Here is a 27,387-nt window from a genome sequence, read left to right as displayed (position 1 = left end):
GCTGCATCTGACTGGTCCATTTCCAAGTTGCATAAAACTAACATACATCTGCAGTGACTTGAAATTAATAGCATCTCATTAACCATCTCTACTCCAAACTGTTCCCTCTAACCACTAGGGGGTGAACTGTGTACAGATTGATTGAGCAACGCATCAGGAGCCAGTCATCCACTTCCAAAATAACCTCGGACCACAGAGTGCAGGAAACAAGGACTTAGCAACAGTAAGGTTTGATGAGGGAAGATGGAGGTACAGAGATCAATGAAATTAGAGCAGTTAAGAACTGCAATTACCCCATCAGCAGGTTACAGACATATTGTGTAAATATATTAGGTACCTTTAAAACAGCTACATCATTATATTCCTTGGTCTTCTCTCCTTGAAGAGTCCGTTTGTTCTCGAACATTTTGACCCTGGTGAGTACAGACTGTGGTTTCATGGCAGGGTCATCATCATCTTCACTCACAGAGGCTGGTGCAGGTACTGGTTTACTATTAGTTGGCAGAAGGTCAGACTTAATTGGAGCTGGAGGAGGCATGGTTTCTACTCTAGGAGAAAGATCATATTGCCCTTGTTTTGCATTAAATCCCTGGGAAGGACTATGGTCATAACCCCTTGGCTGCTGATCAAAATATGGTTTTGTTTCAGGAGCCCTAGACGTGGGTACAGAGGGGAAGCTTTGTGGCTCCGGCTTAAATCGGATATGCATATCATATTCTGCTGGAGGGGGCTCCTCAAAATTTAGCTGTGATGCTTTGTAGTTTTTAGCTGGCCGAGGTCGATTGTCATAGGCAACTGGAGGAGGCTCTTCAAAACGAGGCTGTTGTGGAAAATAGCTGCGTTCAAGGCTTTCTTCAGAGTGTTGCCTCACATTAAAGTCCCTATGCTTACCATCAAACTGTGACCTAGGTGGATACTGCTGTTTATCATCATAATAACCCCACTGATCATCATAGGTAGGCACGTGGTCGTCACTTTGTAGCCGTGGGTCATAACTGTGAGGAAACTGATCCACATAATCTGAAGATGGCTCATATCTGTAAGACTGATCATATTCTCTGTTCATTGTTTTTTCTGCATAGGTTGGTAGGGTATCAAAATTCACACTACTCTCCTTCTCCGGTCTCTGATGGCCAAGCACTTGTTGTTTCATCAAGTAGTTGTGCCTTGGATTTTCTTCCACAGAGTATGGCTCTTTTCTATACACCTGCACAATGAACGAAAACCCTTGATCAGTAATCTAGAAACCCCCAGAAAGCAGTAAATTAATCTTAGATTCAATTGGAGTCACCAGCCACAAGATGGCAGCTTGCATGCAGTGTTTTCATTCTCTGGGAAGGGTGAAGCAGTGCTGGGTAGATGGAACGGGGGAAACATTTGTGAGCTTAGAGTTTTCTAGTCAGAGATGAAAGCAAATGTTGATTTTTCGCAATATGAAAGGCAACATTTGTAGTAAGTATGAAGTTGGTAAGGAAGGCATGCAGTACTGGAAAGCCATGCAGAGAAAGCGGAGTATATCCCAGTTGATTTAGATGCAGCATAGTGAACTGCTCCAAATTTCCAATGTCAGTTTACTGACTACCTTTGTTACTGCAGATACCTGATCAACACGGTATCACTTATCAGGCACCTGCAGTAAGGCCAGGTTAAAGAAGAAGGTGTTAAAGAAAGAAGACTCTCAGATGCAAGTATGATTGGAAGTAGAACAGACTGGTGCAACAACGTAGCACAGGTACCTTTGCTGGATCTATGTGCACAGGTAAAGATGAAGGCTCTTGGTCTCTTAGCATTATGTGAGCTGCCTCAGTGTTTGGCGATCGCATGGGGCCAGCTTGTGCTTGGTAAGAGCTGTATGGGGCAGGGTTGGAATCCTCCAATCTGACATTATTTAGAGTTACATTAGGATTTACAGCAGCGGTTGAAGTTGTAGTGTTTGTTTCAGACGGCAGAGAAAGGTAAGGGGCAGCAGGTAAGGCATCTGCTTTCTGTGGAGTGTGTAAAATAATGTTTTCACTTTAACAGCAGACAAAAAACAAACCAAAATTTACAGCAATCTTCCAGAAACTGCTTCATGATTAAAACTACTTGATCCTAAAATCCTCAGCCAAGTAAACAAACTACAACAACAAGAAGGGAACATTCAGCTATTCCCCAAATTACAATTGTTTAAAAAAAAAATGTAAGCGTACAGCATTAAATTACTACTAAAATGATAAACGTTTAAAAAATGCAGATTACTAATTTTACTGGACTTTAGCGCAAAATAAACTACTGTTTAACAGCCTGGACTGCCTAGGAGTAATAAGATTTCTTCCAAACACAACTAAACATTATACTGTATGTAACATGAAGAAAAAACATTGTAAAGTTATTATGTTTAAAGAGACTCAGAGAGGAGTCTTCTTGCCTTCACTGAGCCGCTTACCGGGGAAGATTGCGGCTGAATGGGAGGTCGCAGGAGGATGGCAAGGGACACAGCCATGCTTATGGGGTTGGAGGAAGCCCCGAGTAAGTAAGTAAAAAAAAAAAAGGGCAGGAAGACTCATCTCTGAGTCTCTAAGCAGCCTGTGTGCATAAAATGTATTAAAGAATGGTGACATCCACAGCAATTATAGTAAGAACCTCTTATTACCATAAGCAAAACAGCCAGCTCATACATATCAGACCTTAGCGCATATGGGCTTTCATTACTCTTCACTTTTTTTAGGCCATGTTCACACAGATGTGGTGTGGTGTAACGGATGCTTTGCAACTTGGGATTACTACACTGCGCAATCTATGTAGCGTGCACAGTGTGGCAGGAGCATTGCGGTAAGATGGGTTGGGGTATCCTAACGCATAACCCCTAAACAGGAGCATTAACAGTAAGGCAGGGGTCACACTTGTCGGCTTTCGTGCGCGTTTTCTGCACAGAAAAACTGTTTTCAACTGAGAACTCATGTTAGTCAATGAGCTAGGTCACACTTGAATGCAGAATTCGCGCGCAGAAAAAAAACTGACATCTTGCGCAATTTGTCAGTTTTCTCTATAATTTACATTAGCTGTTGTAAGGTAGAGGTCACACTTGTCTTTCAGTTTTCTGAAAAGTGTAGAAACTGAAAGACAAGTGTGACCCCTGCCTAAAGGTGATGCACATTTTTTATTGATTGTCTGCTTCACTGTACCCGATGTGGAGTGAGCATAACATGTGGCCCCCCACCGCCCTGATCCGTTGCGTTGTGTCCTGCTGTCATAGGGAACCCAACCCAAAAATGCAGGGGATCAAAAAAAATAACATTAGCTTGTAGCAAACTGTCTAAATCAGAGCATTTCAACCATGGCAAGAGGAGTGGTTTCTTTAGCAAACATGTGTACAAGAAACCATAAATAGCTGGGATGTCTAAGAAATTAAAATCAATCAAGACTAAAGAATAGAGCAACCAACTCATGATCATGGTCATGGAATTAAATACAACCTTACAACTCAACAAAGAAATCCATGACTGATGGATTTCTTTGTTGAGTTGTAAGAAATTAAAATCAAAACTGATACCAGTCAACACCTGGGCCTTGTTTGTCAGTGTTTGACGGAAGAAGTCTGTGTTGGCCACATGAGCCAATCATTTTCAGCAGGTATCTGATACTGCAATGAGAACACTTTGGCTAGGTTCACAGTAGGACATTATGATCCCACATTATTACGCTGTTTACGGCACTGCAATGTTAGGCCTATGCAACGTTCACAGTGCAACGTTAGCGTTACGTTGTAAATGTTCTGTTATGGTAACACACTACTACAGTGCACTACCTTAAAACACGTTAATAGATACAGGGAGGCATACTTTTTATTGCCTGTATTCTTCACTATACCTACTGTATGCAACATTAACGCATTAATGTGCATTATGAGTTTTTTTGGTGTGTTGCAATGTTCGTGTCGCATCACAATGTAACATCCCACTGTGAAATTAGCCTTCCACTGTCCAGAAAATCCGAGACCGGAACTTCCACACAATATCTAATGGAATATGAAGATAAAACACCCTAATCTGTAAAATTCATTTTAAACATATAATTCCGATATCCAGTACCCCTTTTTTCTCAAACACTGCTGAATTATAAATTGTGTTCCAGTTTTGTGTTTTATAAAGGTAGCTATGATACAATCGCAAACCACAGAAGAACAAAAGTGGGAGAACAAGCAATACCTTTTCAATTTTACATGATGCTGTCAAGTCCTAAGAACTATCTGCATCATTTTTTATAAGGTTATATCTTACAATTCTTGCTAATAAAAAAACAAAGAAACCACAGTAAACAAAAAGGTCAATAGGTATGCCCAAAGCATTACAGAACACAAAAAGCATGATTAGTCTTGGGAAGCCCAAACATAAAAAAAACTATGTAAAGGGTGTTTAAATAGAGGATGGTTGTGTAAATCTATCCACTAAAACCTTTGGGTCTACCCTTAGGGCCAGTTTCCAAGACACAAACTGCAACTTGCAGTGATGCAAGATGGCATCCATATTTCTCTAGCGGATTTGCACGCATTACCCCTTTCTTTTGTTGCGCGCCATCTGATTTTATTCCTCACATCAGTGAAATTTCTGGGAAGAACACTGCACATGCAAATCAGATGTAAGACTATTGCCTTCAATAGGCTTTGTTTCCCCATTTGAATTTGCATGCGGAAAAAAGCAGCGTCTCAAAACGGATTGTTTTAGCCAATATTACCGCTTTCTTGCCTTTACTCTGCGTACCACTGATACTTATGTGCGAATAATGCACATATTTGTAGGAAATAAAAACAAGATCTACAGTGCCGTTAAAATTAGAATGCGCTTATGCAAAATGCATACTCAGAAGACCCTTAAACTCAATCAAAATAAGCCTGCCCATCTGCATGGAGGAATGAGAAGAGATACTGTAGCAGACTAGGCACTGTAGTTTTTTTTGTTTGTTTTTTTAAAACCGTAGGACTCGTGCTGCAGCACTGCATACAGTATAGATTGGGGCCATAGTTTAAATTGGTCCTATCTCACTTGCTCCATTGCAGCACACACCATCCTGCACAGCACATGCTTTAGCCTTTCATCGATTTCAATGGCATCTGTGTTGTACCAAAAAGACTGCATGGAGTAGAAATGCTCAATAAGAGCCCATCAATGGCTCAATCACACCCATTCCAAACATGTTCCAGAGATCTGATATTAACATGATAATTCGCTCTCAGTAGCTTACTGATGGCTGCATATAGTCACCAAGTCATACAGAAAATATACAATGCATTTCCAAGCTCAAGTGCATAGTTTAATTTTAAAATATATTATAATACCATGTAAGGTGGACTTTTTCACAGAAGCATGCAGAGAACATTAAACAGGACCTACCTGTTGAGATGGAACATTTTTATATCCTGGAGAATCTGTTCTGATGATTGGCTGCGGTTGCTGAGGATAAGATGGGTAGGCTTGGTTCTCCTGATGGATTCCTGAATTGTCATCACGGACAGGTTCAGAGGAACGAGTAATGGCAGACTCCGGTGGAGTCCCAGCCTCGTCATTGAGTGTCTCATCCAGGTCCTGGTCAGTGTAAGCCCCGCCTTCTGTGTCAGTATCTTCATAGTCTGAAGTGTGCCTGCTATCAGTGCTATACATTGAGTACTCACTACCTGGAGCTGATAAGTAGGATAGACGGTCGTCATGCAAATCAAGATCATCATCTGTGCCGCCTTCTGCCTGCACCGAATGAAGTCAAGTTAGACCAGGTTAGTAATTCTACATCTGGAATTCTTGCTGGAGAAGTCCAGGGCTTAACTTTATTTTATTGATTTCATCCTAAATCCCACACCCATCTCTGGACAACTTGTCCCCTAAGGCACACACTGTAACTACACACTAAGCTCATTATAATTTATGGCTAGAAAAAAATGTTTACGTATGTCTGGCTTTTGCAGGGCATGATGCTTACAAGAGTATAATAAACTAACTATACAAATGTGAAAATGTTCTTTTCAAATACTTGAACACCTTCAGCAAGACAATGTTAAACATAAAAGCATTTAATAGTGTCAGTTGTACTGTGCGTCACATCTAAATCAAAGGCCAGCTGAGCAGATTCATACGTTTGCAGCTTCTGTCAAGTGAATTCCAGGCACTGCATTTTAGTGAGTATGCTGAAAACATTGCCACAAACTCATGCATCGATATACTGAAAACTAAAAGAAGTCTTACTTTGCCTTCTGAAACCCAAACCAGCTGGTTCTGTTGCTGCTGTACACCTTCCTTCAGTCCTCCATACCAGCCGTCATTCATAGAATTGAGATTAATGGTTGCTGTAAAATAAACAGAATTAAACTATGCATGGTTTTATTTTTTTTTTTTAAATACATTTTTAATATTCTAAGCTAAATTCGGATATCAAAATGTGCTTGCTCCTACCTTTAAAGTGTTCCAGAAGGAAAATAGAATAAAATAAAACCGATACTTACCCAAGAATAGGGAAGCCACCAATTCCTCCAGGGGCTCCCCAGGTCCTTCTGGAGACCACATTTGCCATGCACGGACCCCTGGAACATATCTGACAAAAGTGAGCCGTAGCCACTCATACATGAGCGGCTCCCTGCTACCGCGCATGTGTAAACGTACTTGCACAGGAACAGTAACCCGCCCTTGAGCACGAAGAAAAGTGTGGTTGTTATTTAAAAACAGCCCTGAGCACCAGCAGTAGGGGCGAGGAGGACATGAGAAGCTTCTGGAGGACCCAAAGGCTTCCCTCTTCTTAGGTAGGTATCTGTTTTTTTATTTTATTCAGCCTTGAGTACACTGTACAGGCAGTAAGCAAGCATATTTTTATATGATTTTAGCTTAGAATTGAACATTTCTTGAAACCCTAGTTAATGCTAATTTGTTATCCATGCAAAGTGCAGACTTTTGAAGTGAACACAGATTTACGCAAAGCAGAGTTGTCACTTTTTTCCAGTGATTTGAAATACCCGTCTTGAGGGTCCCGGCTCCATAAAGAATATGGGCACCCAACAGACATGATCCACAACAGGAGGGGGGTGGGGTGGGTACCGGAGATTGGGGAACGAAAAGGAACCGATCTAACTGCAATCCTAGCTGCTGTAATGCCTCTTTAGTGACCAGCAGCCTATCTATTGAAGCAAAGATTGGCTAAACTCAGAGGTGGAACTTTTGAAGAACTATCCATCCGTGATCTGATGGTCTATACTGCCAAAATGTTTTCAACTGTTTCGAATTATTTTTGTAAACTTCTTTGCTATGCATCATTTTATAATTTGTGATTATTGAATGCATAAAAGTTAAGGGTGAACTAAGGCAGCAATGCAAGAGTGGAGGTGGCATGTGAAAATTTTCGGAGTTGGTTTACAGGGTCATGAGTTTTCAACCACTCAGCTTGCAAACAGTGCAGTAACATCCACTTACACATCTTATTTGCTACTTACTTGTGAAAAGATGATGATTATTTTTGCGTAGTTTATGTGAACGTTCATAAAGTTTTCGGGCACTTTTGCGAGATTCAGGGCATAACCTCGTTCGCATAGTTTTGACGCCCTGCTTGGAGTCAGGGTTAAGGAACACTACAATTGGATACCACTGTGCATAGTTCAGACGATCTACAGCATTTGGGGTCACATCTAGCAGTGCATGTTTATCCTGTGGAAACAGCAACAAATCAGTAATCGGAATATATAGGCTAACTTTAGAATTGTATAACAAGTATAGCGAAGGTTAGGTTTTCATCAGTACCTATATAACTTCACACCACACATGGGGTAATAGGATTTCCCATACTGCTTAGGTGATATTTAAAAGGAAAAACTAATATATGCAAGGCACCAGGGCAGCAAAACACTCCCAACGTAATCCAATTTCTTTACTCCGCAGCTTCTGATAAAATGTTGAAATCGATCTGCTGTGAAATTTAAATGCCTAATCAGCTAGCATCAATCTTACCCAGGTGCTAGTCAATCTGTCCAGTGCATTGAAAGATAACCAACTCAAGCCATTTTTCAAAACCTCCTATTGTATTAATCACTCACCCTGTCAATAATCTGTTTGATTGTGTGGAGACGAATGATCCCAGAGCTGCGCTGATCAGTACCTGCATCCCTCGGTTCACTTCCTAAAGAGGAAAACAATTACATGGAGTCTTAAATGTGAAGTCATGAAGATGTAATACCTATTGCAGATCATTTCTAATTTGCAGACTTAATGCTTTACCTTCTGTTTTATAATCATAGCATTAGTGTGATTAAATGATTCAAAATGCCACCACGGCATTATTAATCCCATTGCCTTGTTTTGTAAATATTGCATAATAAAGAACATTTTCAGAAGACAAAAAAAAGGTTACATACAGAAGCTCAAACATATTCTATTAACCGGTTCAGCACCGCAGTCCGAAAATCTCATGCATCCGAGCAACGTTCACCTCCCATTCATTTGCCTATAACTTTATTGCTACTTATCATAATGAATTGATCTATATCTTGTTTTTTCCGCCACTAATTAGGCTTTCTTTGGGTAGTACATTTTGCTAAGAATTTTTTTTTTTAAATCTTTTTTAACAGGAAGATTAAGAAAGAAATGAAAAAAATTCATTATTTCTCAGTTTTTGGCCATTATAGTTTGAAATTAATATACGCTACCGTAATTAAAACTCATGTATTTTATTTGCCCATCTGTCCCGGTTATTACACCGTTTAAACAATGTCCCTATCACAATTTATGGTGCCGATATTTCATTTAGAAATAAAGGCGCATTTTTTCAATTTGCGTCCATCACTATTTATAAGCTTATAATTTTAAATAATATAATAACATATTCTCTTGACATGCATATTTAAAAAAGTTCAGACCCTTGGGTAACTGTTGTTTTTGGTTTTTTTTTATTGTATTTTTTTTTTTAATTAAAAAAAAAGTGTATGTGGGTAATTTTTGGTGTGGGAGGGAAACTGCTGATTTTAAATGTAAAATAATTTTTTTATTAAAAATGTATGTTGGTGCAGTTTACTATTTGGCCACAAGATGGCCACAGTGGAAAAAGTCCTGGATGCGAACGATCTCGCATCCAGGAACTAAAATGCTGGGGAGATGTTTCCTGGGGGCAGAAATACCGCACTCTCTGGAGAGAAAGCGTCGGTATTTCTGCGGGGAAGTTAGATCGGTGAATGGGAATTATATTCCCATTCACTGATCGGGAAGCTAGCGGCGGGCAGCGGGGGCAGTGGCTATCTGGACGAGGAAGCTCGTCCAGATAGGCCGAACTGGTTAAAGAGAAACTGTAACGACATATAGTAGAAAACAGTAAATTATTCAGGATACCCAATTATACGTTATATAAAAAATGGGCAAAAATGTATAAACTAACTGAATAATAAAAAAAAATATTCCTCATGTTATTTTGGTTACAGTTTCTCTTTAATATCACAAGATTTATTATTTATATATCAAATAAAGGTAGAATAAACATAAAAACACCCCAAAGCACTAATGTTAACAAGAAATACTCAAGGCATCTTATTGATGGGGCAAGGACTATGTCCACATGGGGGATGTGTAATATACTAGACAAAGAAGCCAATTATGCCACACAACAGCCATAAAGACACCTGTGGGATTTCAAAGATAGCAATTGTGGGATCATGTGAAGACTGTTGGTATAATGCAAGCACTATGCACAATATAAAGCTCCACACAGGGATTCTGTATCAGTAGAGCACAAATCCAGTCTATATAGTGATCATGCAGGAAGCCAGTGTTAGTAATAGACATAGGCTTTAAAGGACAACCGAAGCGAGAGGTATATGGAGACTGCCATATACATTTCCTTTTAACCTCTCTGGCGTTGATTATTTCCAGATTTAGGGTCTGAAAACCGTGTAATTATTTCTGCAGCAGGATCTGCAGCAGCTTCTGCATTTAACTCACCAGGCACAGGATTACCGTTCTGAGCTGTGGATTTCCATCCAGAGCCTGACTCAGGATTACCGCTAAGGAGGTTAAACAATACCAGTTGCCTGGCACTCCTGCTGATCTATTTGGCTGAAGTAGTGCCTGAATAACAGTAGAAACAAGCATGCAGCTAATTTTGTCAGATCTGAATGTCTGAAACACCTGATCTGCTGCATGTCTGTTCAGGATAACCAGGTAACTGGTATTGCTTAAACTAAAATAAATGTGGCAGCCTACATATCCCTCTTGCTTCAGATGTCCTTTAAGCATATGGCATCCAAATGTCACAACAGAAAAGCAGCAAGTAGTGCAAGTATGCTGGCAGAGAGCCTCAGCCTGCCCAGCACAGTGTGCTTGCTAGGGACCAGCAGCAGGATCAACCTGTACAAGCTGGATATGAAAAATGGCAAATTTTAAACTATTTTTCTACCTAGAAATGGGTACAGAAGTTTTCCAGTGGGAGTTTCATCCCATTTTAAGCTACACACTATACAATGAGACTGAGGTCACAAAGTAACTATATGAAATACATTTTATGAAGCTGGGAATGTAGGAATGCAGAAGAACACTCACTTTGCTATAAAACCATAAATAAGAAGACATCTGAAATGCAGTACTGAAAAATTTACAAAGAGCAACTTACTTGCCACCTCGTAAATATCTGGCTCCTCTCTTGCCAGCTTCTCTCGTGCAACATCAGCAATGGGACCAAATATAACAACAGGCCTGAGAAATCCAGCTTGAAAAGATAACGTTTACAGTTATCATGCTTTATGCAGCACTGACTGTTCTGCAGCACTTTTACAGAATAAACTGAACAATTCATGTAACGTTCTTTGAAAGACGATCACAGTGGACTGTTCCCACCTTGGTGTAGCAAAACTCCGGGGGAAGAAGGTTGGGGGGGGGGGGGGTGACTGCAATTCAGCAAGAATCATATGACACTAGTGGGAACAGCAAGAAGTGCTTTCCATGTGAAAGGTCAAGTCATTACAATTTCCCAATCCCATGAGATCTGAAAAGCAGATTGGAGTGTGTGCAGTGGGAACAGGGCCTAAGATATTGGCACTGATATATAAATTCACTGGGCCAACTGCAGCAATAATGGAATTCAGAACACTGTGGTCATGGAATCTTTGGCAATTCTCTTTTAAAAGAGTCTCAGGCTGGCAAAACAAAATCCTTTACATTTTAATACGATATGATTGTATCATGGCGAGTAAAACACAACTATCATGAAAAACACCCCATTGTTCATTAATGTATAATGTTACTTATTTCTTGTAGTATAATCTGCTTTTGCTTTAAAGAGAGTCTGAAGCGAGAATAAATCTCGCTTCAGACCTCATAGATAGCAGGGGCATGTGTGCCCCTGCTAAAACGCCGCTTTCCCGTGGCTTAACGGGGGTCCCTTCACCCCCAAATCCCCTCCGTGCAGCGGGGGAGCGCTTCCGCATTGGGGCAGGGCTAACCACAGCAGCCCTGCCTCCCGCGCGTCTATCAGACGTGTACCTCCACCTCTACCCCGTCCCTCTCAGTCTTCCTTCACTGAGAGGGGCGGGGGAGAGGCGGCGATGCGCGTCTGATAGACGCGCTGAGAGGCAGGGCTGCAGCCGTTAGCCCTGCCTAAAGGAAGAGCAAAATTTACGATCAATTTGGTTGTAGATTTTGCAGGGGTGGGTTTGGGGGTGAAGGGACCCCCGTTTAGCCGCGGGATAGCGGCGGTTTAGCGGGGGCAAACGTGCTCCTGCTAACTATGAGCTCTGAAGCGAGATTTATTCTAGCTTCAGAGTCTCTTTAAATCAAATCTGACTCTTTGTCTAAACATTTTCTGAAAACGTGATAGGGACTGGTATGTCAGAAGGTTCTTGGTTAACCAAGCCATGGCTTATCCACACAATAATTAACAAGCAAGGTTCACACTGAACATCCGTTTTGTGTTCTACTCTTATGCTGGGCATACACGGCTGCTGGGGAGGATTATCAATCGAGCCTGATGGCTCGATTGATAATATCCGACCTGTCCAATACCCCGCCGGATTGATACTTTGCTCGATACCGGCGGGGAGAACAATAGAATAAACGAGCGGCTGATTAGCAGCCGCCCGCGGGGACGAGCAGAGATCGATCCGCGTGTACGAGTGGGGATGCGCCGGCATCGAGCCAGCGGCTCGATCTGGCGCATAATTGCAGCCGTGTATGCCCAGCATAAAGGCCAGTACTGCATACTAGAGTCTCTACCACTGAGACGGCCAACTGGAGCAGTCTCTGCTGAGAATCTAGCAGGAGTAGGTATCCCCAATGCATTGTCAAAAGTGCATTGTTCTCATTACCCCACCCGCTGGAAGCTATCCAGGAAGCCATGGTGTTGTGTGCCTTGGGAAACCTCATTAGGATCCAGAGGCATCCCCCCTCCTGAGGCAAGTACCCCAAGGTGCTGGTTTTTTTTCATGATTTCCTTTCAATAGCAGAACTGAGAATAATGATCCCATCTCCTAACTGTCTAAAATAAAAGTACAGTTCAGTATTGGAAAAGCACAAAGCTTCACCATTTGAAAGAAGCTCAGTACCTAGACACCAGGTTCCAGAGTGCGGTAGAAACCGTGTATAGAGTTGATTTTAGGGGGGAAAAAACTGTTAAACTGAACACAAACTTTTGAAGGCAACTATATGATTATGTATGACAAAGTCAATAAATAACTTAAGAAGGGGAGGAGATCAATATGTAAATACCTTCTCGCAACACCACTCTTTCATATGCAGGAAACTTTGTTTGGACAGGTTGGGCAGAGAGATCTTCTCTGCTTTTCCTGAGATTACGCTTAGAACTACGGAGTCCTCGAAACCGCCAAAAATCAGCGCGATCACCGCCAGCAGTTTTGGGGAGAGTGTATTGCACACTGGCCAGCTGCTCAGCTCTGAGGAGAGAATAGAAGACATGCATTAACCAGAGGGGATTTTTCTGACCTTCGATAACACTGGATTGCAATCCTTTTCAGCCTGGCTATCCACAGTCTGCAACTCAGCTGTCTGTTCACCATAATCCTAAAAGCCCAAGTCTAGGCAGAAAAATAAAACTTTTGTCTATGGAATGTTGTAACTACTGTTTTCAACACTTTTATAGTACAGCTGAAGTCTGGGGGGGAATTAAAAAAAAGTTAGATACTTTCCTCAGAAGTAGAAAAACTGGTTTGTTCAGAGGCTTCCCGGATAGTCCTACAGCCCACCATTCCAGCTTGTCGAATAGACTTATTCTGGCTGCATTCCTGGCTGTAGAACCTTCCCGGTCCGTGCATGCCCAGTAGAAGTGCTCATGCACAGAGGAAAAAAAGCAGCATATGAGCAGTTTCGTTCCACTGGGTTTACATGGACCTTACTCACGCATGCCCAGTGCGGACTCATCCACAGCAGTGAGCACGACCAGATGAAGAAGAACTCTGCTCTGGAACAGTGGCTTTTACAAGGATCTGGGAAAGGAAACCTTTGGTCCATCTAGAGGCTTCCCACTACTGAAGTGTCTTACTACCCACTGTTGCAGCGCTTTGTCCAATCCCCAGTGACTGATTGACAGCACTTGTTGTGGGCCATAGCCCTAACTGTGTACTCACTGAGACAGATAATAGAAATAAGAGTGCACTCCAAAAATATATAACTTCAGTCTTCACTTACCTGTTCTTGTTGGGAATAATCCCCCTTTCCACTTCCTTATGATTTCTACCAATTCTAATAGCCAGCCATGAACCTAGTTTCCCATTGTAAAGTGTATCCACTACACGGAACACCTCTCCTTTGTTGAAACTTAAGCCATAAGGAGATTCTTTTTCATACTCAAAATGGGTTCGGATATAAAAGGAATCCCCAACATCTGACTCAACAATTCGACGGTAAACTGAAAGAAGCAAAAACATAGGAAAACATGGTGAAAATCCGTAAGACTGACTCACATTTGTCAATTATAAGGCAAAGATAAACCATAGACCTAACAATAAGATTAGAAACCACAGATCCAAATATACGGTTAGAAACTATATATCAAAGAATGATATTAAAATTCATACATCCAAGAAAAACAGCAGAAATCACACATTCAAGGATAAGATCAGAAACCATACATCTAAGGACAGGTCTGAAAGACCTGATATCTATGAATATGATTGAAAGTCATACACCCAAGGATAATAACAGAAACTACACTCTGGACAACCATGCATCCAAGCATAAAACTGGGAGTTCTACAACCAAGGATGAGATCAGAAGACATCCATCCAAGGATAGGACTGGAAGACATACATTCAAGGATAAGATAAGAAACCTTGCGCCCAAGGATAAGATATACAACAATACATCCAAGACTATGTTCCAAAAAACATGCTTCCAAGAATAGAAACCATAAATCAATAAGTCAGAAATGAAAATCCCTGACATGTGAAATGAATAACATTAACTATTTACATTGACAGAGAAACTTTATGGATCTGTTGCTACAATTCTGGGGGACACCTTCTGAGGTCTTGTAGGATCCATCACTCAATGGGTCAGAGCTTTATAAAAACCCAAGGGGAATGTATGAAATATTATTCAGGTGGTTCCGAAGTTGTGGCCGATTGGTGTACAACCAAGAAGTTTGGCTTTAAGCAAAACTAGAGAAAAAGTCAAAGTTCACAGGGGCTCAATTTCTTCAGTACAAAGTACATTTCCAATCAGCATAATTAATGAGTGAGACATGGATTTGTTTAAATTGCTTTACGTCCCTTGAGCATTTCTAATGCAACGACTTACAGTAAATTAGTTGAAGGCTGTTTTTTTAGCATAGCTACTATGTCTAAAATATAACATTAAAAGCATAATAGACATGACTAGCTAAAATCACTAACCATCTTTCTTCTTTTGGGCCAGGATTGTGACCTCTTCTCCCTTTGGCAGATCAAGGAGGAAAAGGACAGCTTCCTCTCGAATGATGTTTGTGAAATCCACATTATTTACCTGTTAAACACAATATGCATCTTAGCAAGTGAAAAGGAGTTTACCGTTTTCATTGTACAAATTGTGGAAGGCTAATGATGGCCACACACATAGCGAGACGTGATCAGTGCTATTCCAAGCAGATAATCACCAATCCATTAATATGAACTGAGGCAACATACTGCAGTGTACCAAAATACACAAAATATTTTGCTGCCTCCACTGTGTAGTGGGTTTTTACTGCAGCTCGGTCACACTTGCCGCTACAGATAACCTATCTTCATCCCAAATCACTTGAATATTGTTGATTAATAGTGAACTGGATAAAGGCTCTGCCTCTGACTCAGGATACCAGGGCTATTCCTGTTCAGTAAGCCAGCACCTATTCAGTGAGGAAACCTTGGGCAATATTCCTTAACAATGCTACTGCCTATAGAGCATGCCCTAGTGGCGGGAGCTCTGGCATTTGGAGTCCGCCAGGAGAAAAGCATAATATAAATGTTCTGTGTCTGTCTGTAGCATTCATGGGAGGGACCATACAGCAAACAAATATCAAAAAGTTATTTATTAGGACCATTTCTGAGTGTATGGTATGCATAAAGGAATGTAAGCTTTCGGCTGAACACGTCCAAGGTTACTCCAACTAATGTGGAAGAAAACCCTAGAATGCTGAACAAAGCTGTTTACACGGTATTTTTGAGAAATTAATGGTAGAAAAGATAACATCTGCACTCGCCTGCAAATACTGGTCAGTCTGGGATGACTGCATAATATAATGATTATGTGCCATTAAGTTGTTGTTAATGTGCAATAAACTCTTGTCTGTTGGGAGACACACCTCAGTATTTAATGTAATGGTGGAGGCTGTGCCCTATCTTTCCAAAGGCAACATGAATAATGAAGCTAAATGGAACCCGAGGTGACATGATGAGATAGACGTGTATGTACAGTGCCAAGCATACAAATAATCATGAATTGTTGAGAAAGAACGTGGTGGGTCAGCACTGCTGTGCAATCTATTTAATCATGTGCTCATCAACGTGTAATCACATATCCAATAAAACGTGACATCACACATACCTGTATATAGATAGTGGCTTGCGGTGGGTGCGTGGGACAAGTAGCCGTTTTGTGCATTTGCACTTCCACGGAGGAGTAATTTTAGAAACGTGTTCAGTCTAAAGCTTACATTGCTTTATGCATGTCATGCACTCAGAAATTGTGCTAATTAATAACTGGCAGATTTGACATTTTTGCTGTTGAATACATGTTGAGGAGCACATGAATAAACAGCTTGCACAGCAGTGCTGACCCACCACACTCTCTACATTTGCAAGACACATTATACAACTGATCTGAGCACGCTGAAGTGGCATATTGGCAGCACTTTCCAGTGCCCATTCACATGCTCCAGGCTTCACAGACCGCAGTGCCAATGCAATCCACTCACCTCCTCTATTCTACAAATAACTATACTGTGTTTATTTTCTTCTTCTGCATGAAGAATCAGGTATGCAAGTGACAGTTTCTCTCCAGTCGGTAGCTAGTCGGACTATAGTGTAATCCTCACTGATAAATTACAGCCATAAAACTCTTTTCTGGCAGACAGCAGCTCCTGAGTGCAGGGTAGAGTTAATAAATAAAAAAACAAAAGGTCTACAGATATTTTAGCTTCTGGGGCACTGAAACGCTGTATAAGTCATATTAGGCAAAACATCAAACATTTTTTAGCTGATACACAGGAAACAAAAACAGTGGAATCCTTAAAAAGTAATTTTTAGGAGTAGGAGGATAGATAGAATTGCTCATCTCATCTGCTTACTTTCACCTCAGAGAACATGTGGCTAGAACCTGTCAGTTGTCTGTTTGGAGACTGTAATGCCTAATTACTGTAATGCACAGCAGAGGGATACTAATTAGGTAAAACCTAATTTAATTCTATGTGTTATCTTAATCCAAATACTTACATGCATATTATTTAGCCTGTAGGGGAAGAAAACCTCTATTTCCGTGTGTAGGAGAAAGGTTCAGAAATGGATGATAAAGCAGTACTCTGACCTGGCACTGCTTGGTGAAGGCTCTATTAGTGTGACGCATTAGGAAGGTCTCTCCATGCACTATCACAATGTACCACCTCCCGTGTTACTTACTCTGAGAATCTGATCGCCTTCTTCTAAGCCTTCCTTTGCTGCAGGACTGTCGTCCAACACGCCAGCTACAAAGATACCGACATCATTTCCTCCTGCAAGCCGGAGCCCAACACTATCCCCTTTTCTAAACTTCACAAGCTTCATGCTTGGCCTGCAAGACATACAGAACATGAATGCTTTTACAAATAGGATAGGTTTCAACAGAATTAACACAGAAGTTTATATATTTTTTTCTTAGTATCACAGAATATGTCAAAAGATAAGAGTATAGCAGCTCAACGCCTCCTACTGAGTTTATCAGTCCTGTCTCCCTATAACAAATAGGCAGATTATTGAAGAAAACCTGATTTTCTCATCGTTTTACACAAATAAGAAGACTTTCACACTAAATGGTGTGCAGGCTAGTGTTTGTCTTAGAATGCAGTATTTATAATAAAAAAAAAAAAAAAAAACTGTTAACCCTTTGTGTGCTTCCATGAAAGCAGGAAGTAGTCACTGCAGATTTATTGCAGGGGTTCTGTAAGCTGTAACAAATATTTTTCTTTAAAATGATATTATGCTGCCGCTTATCTTTTACAGCAGAGAGGGGGTTCTGAGTTCAGGTCCTTTTTAAGTACATGGACAATTGTTTCTCTGTTCAATCTAGATATCCCTGTGATATGATCCAAGAATAAACTGTGGGTCAAAGTGAATTTTGAGCAAAAGCTCGGGACATAATGAAAACAATTTCTAATAACAGGCTTTTGGATTCTATGCTGACCATATGGAAAATAATGCTGCTTTCCTCTGTGACTTGGACTGACATCTCAGGGACACACAGATTAATATCCCATTCACAAAGCAAGTCACAGGCTGGGAGCATAACGCTTTAGGCAGGAGCCACTAGAAAAAGAAGAATAGAAAACTCCCTGTGTGCATTTTAGAAGACCTGCTGGCTATTTACCACACAAAAGACACACAGCAGCAACTGGAAGCAGTTCTCTCATTCACAAGCACAGGTCAAACAATCTCCTAGTGGACTAAATGGCCTACACTGCAGAGGGAACATGGTGCTTCCACTTAAATGTATTCCTCACAGAGGCAGTATAACAATTTGGTGCAACTGGGAGCAAACCGTTCTGCATTACATGAGGAGATGTCAGGCATCACCTTGTTCATTGATCATTTCTTATGGATCTACATTTTTATGCATTGTTTTATTGCTCCTTAATATTTTTATACTGGCTGGTGCTTTTCCATTACTTAACAGGGAAGAAAAGACATAGATTTATCCATTTCTAGAGAGTGTCTGTAGATTACAGATGCCTACCATTATTAAACTGGCTTAGAATATTAGATCATTCTTTGGCAAAACACAAAGGTTTTGTTTTCCTTCTTTTCTTATGCTGGGGATACACGGTACGTTTCTGTACCGTGTATCGACCAGCTGATCCGGCCAGCTGATAATAATCAGCTGGCCCAATCATGCCGCTCGACCCGCACCCGCTCGATTCCCGACAGCGGACAATGGCAGGGAATCGAGCGGCTGATAAGGACCGTACGAGCGGGGATCGATCCACGCGAACTAACGGGGACGCGGCGGGGGTTGATCCGGCGGCTAATCGGCCGCCGGATCGACCCATGTATGCCCAGCATTACCCTCATAGGGGCAAAGCGGTCTTCTTTGTATGCAACAGTTAGAATATATATCTAGGGATGGTTAATTATCAGAAACAAATTTTTACACTAACTTTATGCAGCTTTCAAAACAAATTAATCCAATGCCACAGCAGAAGAATTTGATTGTCTCATTTTCAATCTGCAAATTGGATAAAACTACCATAAAATTGTGCTTCTATTTATAAGTCACACTGGTAATTCAGTGACAGACAGACTATTTTACCGTAGCATGCCATCTTCATGTGTGGAGTTAGGGAACGGCCCATCAGATGGACTAACAGGAAGATCAACATCAGGCTGCCCTGACTGCGCATACACAGGCTTTGGCTCTAAAGGGGGAAACACAAGAACATTAAAACAACTTAATATGACATTACAGAATTGTACATTATTTAGTATTTATACAGCACCGACATCTTCCACAGAGTAGATCTTGGCCCTCAGAGGGATTAACAATCTGATCCCTAGCATACTCATATGTCTAGCACCAATTTAGGGGAAGTTAATGAACTTATCTGTACGTTTCTGGGATGTGGGAGGAAACAGGAGTGTCTGGAGGAAACACACACAGACATGGGGAGAATATACAAACTCTGTGCATATAGTGCCCTGGCTGGTATCGGAACCTAGGAGCCATCGCTGCAAGGCGAGAGTAATAATCACTACGCCACTGTGCTGCCTGTGCTGGAAATAAATTAGTTGCATGTAGACATAAAATTGCTATCTGAGCCAGTATATAAACAAGCCACAGTGTAGCAAAAAAGCCTTCAACACCTAGAAACGCGCATATTTTTTTTTTCTCCATTTGTTGCACTGTAACTTTTGAATGCCTAAAGTGAATTGCACTAAGTAAAAATGTCTGGAAAGGTCTATAGTCAATTCTTTCAAAGCATGGCTACACAACGCAATGGGGTGAACTAGGCACATTTATTTTAGGGTAAACGTCCATGCACATGGCAGAGTAAGTTCAGTGTAGTAATACAAAAGAATCTGTGGTTTACATAACTGACATTCCAACAACCAAACACTCAGCCCTTGCCTAAATAAACGGAATTACTGAAAGTGATTCCTGGCACCCTGGGCTTGCCAGTGCTTTATGCAAGGCCATTGTGAAACGCATTGTCCTGAATGACATTAGTTCACAACTCAAGCATGGTGCTGGCTGGTGCTTCAAAAAGGAAAAAGAAAAAAAAAAAAAAAAAAACACACTCTTGCAGGCATTCTATTGGAACTTACTAGTGATTCAACCCTTCATAGTAGTCAATGGGAAAGGTATGCAAACACACGTTAAAGCAGCAGGGTCAGACATCCCACGGAAAAAAATTAAAACCTATAAGTAGATTTATGACTTGATTTCAGTTAAATTTATATAGTAAATAAAGAATTCTGTTCCTAGAATTTTCCATGATAAGCTGACTGAAACCAATCCTGATGTAATTTCCTCCAAGAAACTGCACTGTCATAGCTTTGTAAACAGATTTCAGCAGCTCACTGAACTGCCTTCAGTCAATCAGTGAGGAGCAGGAATGTGGGAGGGGTGATGAAGCGCTTCCTTCTCGTTGGCAATGGCAAAAATAGAGCCAGGCTGACTGAGATAAGATTTATTACAGCAGAAACATTTCTGAATAGATTGGAGTGCTTGCAATGCAGGGTAAGGTTGTAGGCTGCATATTAAACACAGAACAGTAAGTAATTGGAATTGGAATTTGATTTTGTGGCGGATTATCCCTCTTTAAACCACTAGCAATCTAAGTAGTATCAGTGAATACCAGAAAATGTTTCTCAATGCTGGCTGAAAGTATGGGTGAACACCGACATCCATGCTAGCCAATTTTAGCAATTCCAGCATGGCAAAGTCCAAAGGGCATTTGTGAATCTGTGACTATAATCCCTCTGTCAGGTTCATGTTAATTTCATGCCAATTACGTTTCAAGCACTTCTAGGAGTTTTAAGTGTATAGTTCTGCAAATACAATGTACACAACCTTCAGTTGCATGAATGTGGAAATGCAGACAGTTGCAAATCACTCCTTTTGTAGAAAGAATATACAAAAACAGCACTTACTGGCAACACAATGAAAGCAAAATCTATTTCTCATGCCATAAAAGCACTAATCCCAAGTTCCATCTCTTAGCCAGGGTTCATGGGAAAAAGGACACATAAATCACTATTAGCTGTCTTTAGAAAATGGATGACCTGTCCTAGACATATGTGAATTTCATACCTTTTTAGCAGGAACTGGCTTTAAAATATAGCCAGAACATAAATATATAACAGCTTTAACAGCTGGCAAGCAACTATAAATATTCCTGCACAAGGCATTTTTCTTATCAGTATATAAGCACAAGCTTGAAATTAAGCATTAAGAATTCATTAGTACTCTTTCATTTCAATATTTGTCTGTTAAATGATGAAGGGGAACCTAGCAGCTTTCTCTGTAATCTCAAATTTCATACTGGAATAGACACAGCATAAGCTGCCTGTATGTGGTCCTGCAATTTTACAAACATATACAGCCAGGCCTGCAGTCAGGATCTCATCTGGATTATTATTAATTAGCAGGCTGCACTGTCCCCAAACATTGACTCAGTTCCATCACTTAAATGGACTGTCATCCAGTGCAGTAGCTACTACATCTGACAGTGATCTGTTAAATGGAATCCTGCAACTTCAGAGCATGAAGATATTGAAGGAGCCGCTTAATCACCTGGTAAAGGAGGCGTCTGTTTTTCCGTTCTTTCTAGATCTTCTGCTGCTCTGGACACGAGGGCGCTGTTTGTATTTTTCACAGGTGTAGATACACCAGGCTTTGCTATCCTATCATCTTCTTTACTCCGCGTGCTGTAAAATACATAAATAACACAGTTGCAAGGTGATGGTGCGGTCATTAGTCTAATTCCAGGAAAAAGAAGGAACAAGAAAATGTGAGTATAGCTTTAGGCTGGGAGCACACTAAAGCCTCATTTGGACTTTCACTGCTACTGTGTGTCCCCATCTGGGAGAAATGTCAACACATAACTGCCTTAGGGCTCTTTTCAACTGGGAAGCGCAATAGTGATGCATCCCACAATTTCCACTATCTGTGATTGCTCCATAAACGGAGCGATAATCATGCAGCTCCGAATAAATTACGAATCGGGGGAAACCACGTGCACCAGGGGGAATGAGCTCCGCGATTTACATGTTATCGCCACACTCATCGCGATCGCCAAAATGGCTGTGATCCGCTTTCTGAAGCAGATCATTGGTAGTGGAAAAGAGCTCTCATTGCGGTGTCTCATTTTCTGTCCCACACACACATATATATATATATATATATATATATATATATATATATATATATCTTTCAAAGATGGTGAACAAAAGCTCTGACCTGAGGATGAGTTTACCCATAGTAGAAAGTTCCAGTTATGAGTAGGCACGTGACTAGTCATTCAGCCACCATGTTATCCTATGAAGGTAGCAGACATTCCCCTTTTGCTCACTGCAGCTCTCCACTTGCACAGTAGCCTGCTTTGCTCTGCATCAGGAAAAGAAGCCCCAGACAGTGGTGGAGTGCCACAGTGACTATACTGCCAGTCACCTGCACAAATATATTTTCATTAAATCTATCTTGGCTACAGTATTCAGAAGCTGTACAGTGCTTGCTATGCCAGAACGCTGAAAAGACAGCTTGTAACCTTGTTGTCCTTTATTAACTATAATTACAGGAAGCATGTTCCAGAAAAGATAACAACATTTTTCTAGTAGGTCAGAGTCAACAGGGAACGGGCCTGTTCAAAAAGATAAAGGATTGTGATTTTTTTTTTTTTTTTTTTAAACAAGGGTAGAATGTTTTGTATGGTACAATGGGCTGGCAAATGAACACACTAAAGATGTTAATAACACCACTTGTAAAGATAATGGGCTTGTTATACTGTATATAATATGAGGCCAATAAGAATAAGCATGAATCTTGCTAGGCAAACTAATATTAAGACACTAAATCATAACACAACATTTTTTCTGATAAAACAATAATGTATTGGAAGGATTTACTGGAAACTGCATCCATTACAAAATTACCCAAAAAAGAATTCTCACTGCATATAAAGTGCTCAAGATATATATTTTAGGAAACTGCCGCATTTCCCAATAAGGGTACATTCCAAGGCAGTTAAAGCCCAGTTAGCTCTCCCAAATGTACAGTTTATCACTCTTCCTATATATGTGATGCTGCTGTACTATAAAAAAAACCCCTTTGAAAAAGTCATGTGACCCAGAGTTCCCTCCAGTATGCTTGCAGCAGATTTGTCTCCTACACAAGTATAGCGATGTCGTTATCTAGATTTATGCTTCAAATGAAGCCTTACTCATGGCCCAACTTGACCGAACGGGAAAAGCAAAATGCAATATACCCCTTGCAATAAGAAACCTACCATAAAAGAAATAACACAGAAGAAAGATGAAAAAAAAACGAATATGAAAGCTGTAATGTCTGACTTCCTGCCAAATTAATTTAAAAAAAATGCAGGGGTGGGGGAGGGGCTTATTTCCAAAACTCGCTTAGGACAAGTAGATCAAATGTTTCAACGCTCATCTGACGTTTGTACTTTCTTCTTGCAGGTGAAAAACTATACATTTACAGCAAAAGAAGATGAAATGTATAAGCCTACATAATGTAATAAAGGGTGATGCTGTCTGTAGCTAAAAATTCATCAGTAACCAGTAAATGCAAGAATTCCACCTCCTGAATGTGCAGGGATTCTGTGGTGCTAAGCTGGCAATCTGTCTTTGTTTCTCGTTGACAACTTGTACCACATTATAGCTGATTTTCCCATGAGTCATGAAAGGTGTTATTGCAGCAAGTGTATTTGTTCTGACAGCGTGCTTAGATTCCCAACATCTGCAATATGTCAGGGAGACTTGCTCAGTATGGAGAATACTGCAGAAAACGTACATATGCCCTGCAGTCAAAGTTAGCACAGTATGAAATTTCAAGAAAGAGTTTGCAATTTTTAGATCTGCACAGAATAATATTTGAAATGTTCTAGTTTAGTGTGAGAAAAAAGTTTTCAGAAACTTTTGTATGTGGAAGTGCAGCCCTCACCTGCTGTTACTGTGCTGTTGTGGTGAATGTCTGGAATGGTCTGAAGGCTCCGATCTCTGGTCAGGAGACCGTGAACGGCTGCGGCGAGGCCGGTCATGTGAACGGTTGGAATGATCTGATGTCAGCGACTGGATTTCTGAAATGTCTGTTAAGAAAAACATGCAGTTTAAGTAAAATTTATTTAAATTAAAAAAAATAAAAACATGTGTAAATCATCAGTGAAAAACATCAGTGAAAGAATTCTAAAAATTGCATAAGTAATTTGTAAAGGTTACCTGTTGCTTCCAAATTAGCAAGAGGATATTTCTTACTTAAAGAGGATCTGTATTGTTAAAATCGCACAAAAGTAAACATACCAGTGCGTTAGGGGACATCTCCTATTACCCTCTGACACAATTTCGCCGCTCCTCGCCGCATTAAAAGTGGTTAAAAACAGTTTTAAAAAGTTTGTTTATAAACAAACAAAATGGCCACCAAAACAGGAAGTAGGTTGATGTACAGTATGTCCACACATAGAAAATACATCCATACACAAGCAGGCTGTATACAGCCTTCCTTTTGAATCTCAAGAGATCATTTGTGTGTCTCTTTCCCCCTGTTCTCATGCACTGAAGGTTCAGGCTGCTTGTTTCTTTCTGCAAACAGCTTTGCCCTTGTCTGTAATTCCTCACTATGTGAAAGCCCAGCCAGCTCAGAGGACGATTTATCCAGCTTGTAAAAGATAAGAGAGAAGAGAGAAGCTGCTCTAATCCTAAATAACACACAGGCAGTGTGCATAGAGGGGCCTGGAAGGGGGAGTTCATAGCAGAACCACAACACTGAAGAACTTGGCAACCTTCCAGACACAGGCCGACAAGTCTGACAGGGGAAAGATACATTGATTTATTACAGAGACAGTGATAGTATAAAGTGCTGCAGTTAGCCAGAACACATTAGAATAGCTTTTTGAACTTGTAGGATGATAAAAAACAGAATGCAATTTTTGTTACGGAGTCTCTTTAAAGGCAATCTATTTTATAATACACTTTATGTCAAGCTCTATGGCCTAGTGCACACCAGAGCGATTCGGCTGCGTTTTGCGATCCGCTTGCGGGTGCGGATCCGCTTGGGTAATGTATTTCAATGGACTGGTGCACACCAGAGCGGGAGGCGTTTTGCAGAAATGCATACTCCTGGGCTGCTGCGGATTTTGGATTGCGGAGGCGTTTCTGCCTCAATGTTAAGTATAGGAAAAACGCAAACCGCTCTGAAAAACGGCACTTCAGAGCGGTTTGCCAGGCGTTTTTTGTTACAGTAGCTGTTCAGTAACAGCTTTAATGTAACAATACATGAAATCTACTACACCAAAAACGCTTCACAAAACCGCAAAATGCTAGCTGAAACGCTACAGAAAAAAGAAAAAGCGTTTCAAAATCTGCTAGCATTTTGCGGATCTGCTAGCGGTTTTTGGTGTGCCCCAGGCCTACCTCAGAACTGCAAGGATTGTCGGTTGTAAATCACCCGGTCACCTGTAAATCAGAGGTCTGAAACGCTGCCCTCTCCCATTGGCAAAACTGCAACCGCATTTTTTTTTTCTTAAGGGTTCCAAAGCTCTGTGGTCGAACAACTACGAATCACTTCAGATAAGGCAAAAGCCATATTGTTGATGGGGAGGGGAGGAGTTTCAGACTAATGAGTTACTGCCACTGACAACAGCTTTGGAGCTCCAAGATCGAGCTCTACATTAAAATGTTGCATAAATTATAAATTAGGTACTCTTAGGCAGGGGTCACACTTATCGGCTTTCGTACGCGTTTTCTGCACAGAAAAACTGACTTCAACTGAGAACTCATGTTAATCAATGAGCTAGGTCACACACTAATGCAGATTTCGCACGCAGAAACAAAACTGACATCTTGCGCAATTTGTCAGTTTTCTCTATAAATTATATTAGCTGCTGTAAGGCAGGGGTTACACTTGTCTTTCAGTTTTCTGCAAAGTGTAGAAAACTGAGACAAGTGTGACCCCTGCCTTAAGGTGAACCTGAGATGCAATTTATACATACCTTCCCCCAGCCCCCTCCCCTTCAGGCTGATCGGTACCTCGCCGTCCTCTTCCGCCTCCTGAATCCTCTCCTGGCAATCCAACCAGTCGGGGGATAGTGTCCATGCGCGGCCTTGGCCACGTGCCCCGCTGCATTCTGCACCTGCGCAGTACTAGTATTGCGCAGGCGCATAATGTGCCTGGCCATAGGAGCACAACGGGGGAGAGAAAGCATGGCCAGACTGAGCCAACTGGCCCCCAACTGGCTGAATTATCGGGAGCCGTAGTGGATGATCCAGGAAGTGGAAGAGGATGGCAAGGGGCCGATCAGCCTGAAGGGGGCTGGTGGAAGGTATTTATAAATTGCTCTATTTCCTTCATCTCAGGTACCTTTTAAGTTTAGTATCTACAGTTTAATAGACGATCACCACAGTTTTGTGATCTACACTGCTGTGCATGATACCAGATTAGTTTTAATCAGGCCTGTGGAGTCGGAGTTGAGAAGTCTGAGTCATTTTTGGGTACCTGGAGTCAGAGGTTTCATAAACTGAGGAGTGAAATAACTTCTCTACCAACTCCACAGCCCTGAAAATAGCTAGACTAAGGAATCGGAGTAACTTTGAGTACCTGGATTCGGAGTCAGTGGTTTCATAAACTGAGTAGTGGAGATGATTTTTGTAAAGATTTCACAGCCCTTGTTTTAATTGCAACAAGTACAACTAAATAAATCCAATGCTAAACACACATGCTAGACTTTCTTTGCTTGAATCTGACATTTGAAACAATTTATGTGACAATCTAGTGCGTGTAAAAATGTACCCAGACATGGTTGGCCTCCCCTTTAGCAATGTGAAGTTGGAGAATACTGGGCCGACCACTACTGTAATTCCGGTTACTCATCTGACCATGGATCTTTGGTAAACTTTTAAAATGTACCTTTGGGTTTAGTTTGTCTCCGAACAGATGTGAATTGAATTATATTGATTGAACTCTGAGGAATCCCAGTTGTTTCTACACCACAACCTAAATATCTGGAGTTTTCTTTTTCAAGTAACTTAAAGTTTTTCCAATTCCCTGTTTTACAGATGCATTTTAACTGTAGTTGTATGGTATCTCAGTTAGTGGCCCATACCGTCTCTCTCTGAAGCGTTTGCAGAATGAAGGCTGTCATCTAGATCTGGGACATTCAGTAGAGTTGCTCGCTCATCTCTTTGAACTACCATTTTTAATTTACCCTTTGACCTTTCTATCAACGTTTTTGCATCGGACAAAGACATGTTTTCGGTGACTGTGCCGTTAATCTGAAAAACAACAAGGGGCGGATTACTGGTTATTCATGCTCAGAGTAAATTATTTCTGAATGACTGAGTGACACACACACAAAGTTCACAAGAGCTAGATGTATTTAGTCTGTACCAAATCCTGCAAGCAAAGCACAGTCTGTGTCTGACTTGCTGGCACCTGCTGCATGCTGTTATCTAGAATGCTGCCACTTCTATTTCACCAAGAATGTCCACTAAACTTGCCTAAACTGTACAGGAGGAAC

The 27,387-nt window shown here is 41.0% G+C and overlaps 1 protein-coding gene across 21 annotated transcripts in view; it reads right to left on the bottom strand.

The window, feature by feature from the left end:
• Positions 1 to 27,387, bottom strand: part of TJP1 (tight junction protein 1) — a 622,292-nt gene that overhangs the window by 36,786 nt on the left and 558,119 nt on the right. For 18 of the 21 annotated variants that reach the window (XM_068275550.1, XM_068275551.1, XM_068275554.1 and 15 more), the window contains 15 exons: positions 26,974 to 27,142; positions 23,820 to 23,964; positions 21,438 to 21,571; positions 18,954 to 19,059; positions 17,072 to 17,222; positions 14,834 to 14,942; positions 13,629 to 13,848; positions 12,693 to 12,877; positions 10,603 to 10,698; positions 8,045 to 8,127; positions 7,448 to 7,658; positions 6,213 to 6,313; positions 5,370 to 5,717; positions 1,737 to 1,985; positions 338 to 1,207 (listed from right to left, as the gene is read on the bottom strand). In XM_068275550.1, the coding sequence (XP_068131651.1) occupies positions 338 to 1,207; positions 1,737 to 1,985; positions 5,370 to 5,717; positions 6,213 to 6,313; positions 7,448 to 7,658; positions 8,045 to 8,127; positions 10,603 to 10,698; positions 12,693 to 12,877; positions 13,629 to 13,848; positions 14,834 to 14,942; positions 17,072 to 17,222; positions 18,954 to 19,059; positions 21,438 to 21,571; positions 23,820 to 23,964; positions 26,974 to 27,142 (3,177 nt within the window). The remainder of the gene's footprint in view (positions 1 to 337; positions 1,208 to 1,736; positions 1,986 to 5,369; positions 5,718 to 6,212; positions 6,314 to 7,447; positions 7,659 to 8,044; positions 8,128 to 10,602; positions 10,699 to 12,692; positions 12,878 to 13,628; positions 13,849 to 14,833; positions 14,943 to 17,071; positions 17,223 to 18,953; positions 19,060 to 21,437; positions 21,572 to 23,819; positions 23,965 to 26,973; positions 27,143 to 27,387) is intronic. The other 3 variants (XM_068275555.1, XM_068275570.1, XM_068275569.1) reach the window with 1 other exon arrangement.

The sequence above is a fragment of the Hyperolius riggenbachi genome, chromosome 3 (genome assembly GCF_040937935.1).
Source record: "Hyperolius riggenbachi isolate aHypRig1 chromosome 3, aHypRig1.pri, whole genome shotgun sequence".
Classification (NCBI taxonomy): Eukaryota; Metazoa; Chordata; class Amphibia; order Anura; family Hyperoliidae; genus Hyperolius; species Hyperolius riggenbachi.
Note: the sequence above shows the minus strand (reverse complement) of the source record. Positions and strands in the feature narration are given on the sequence as shown.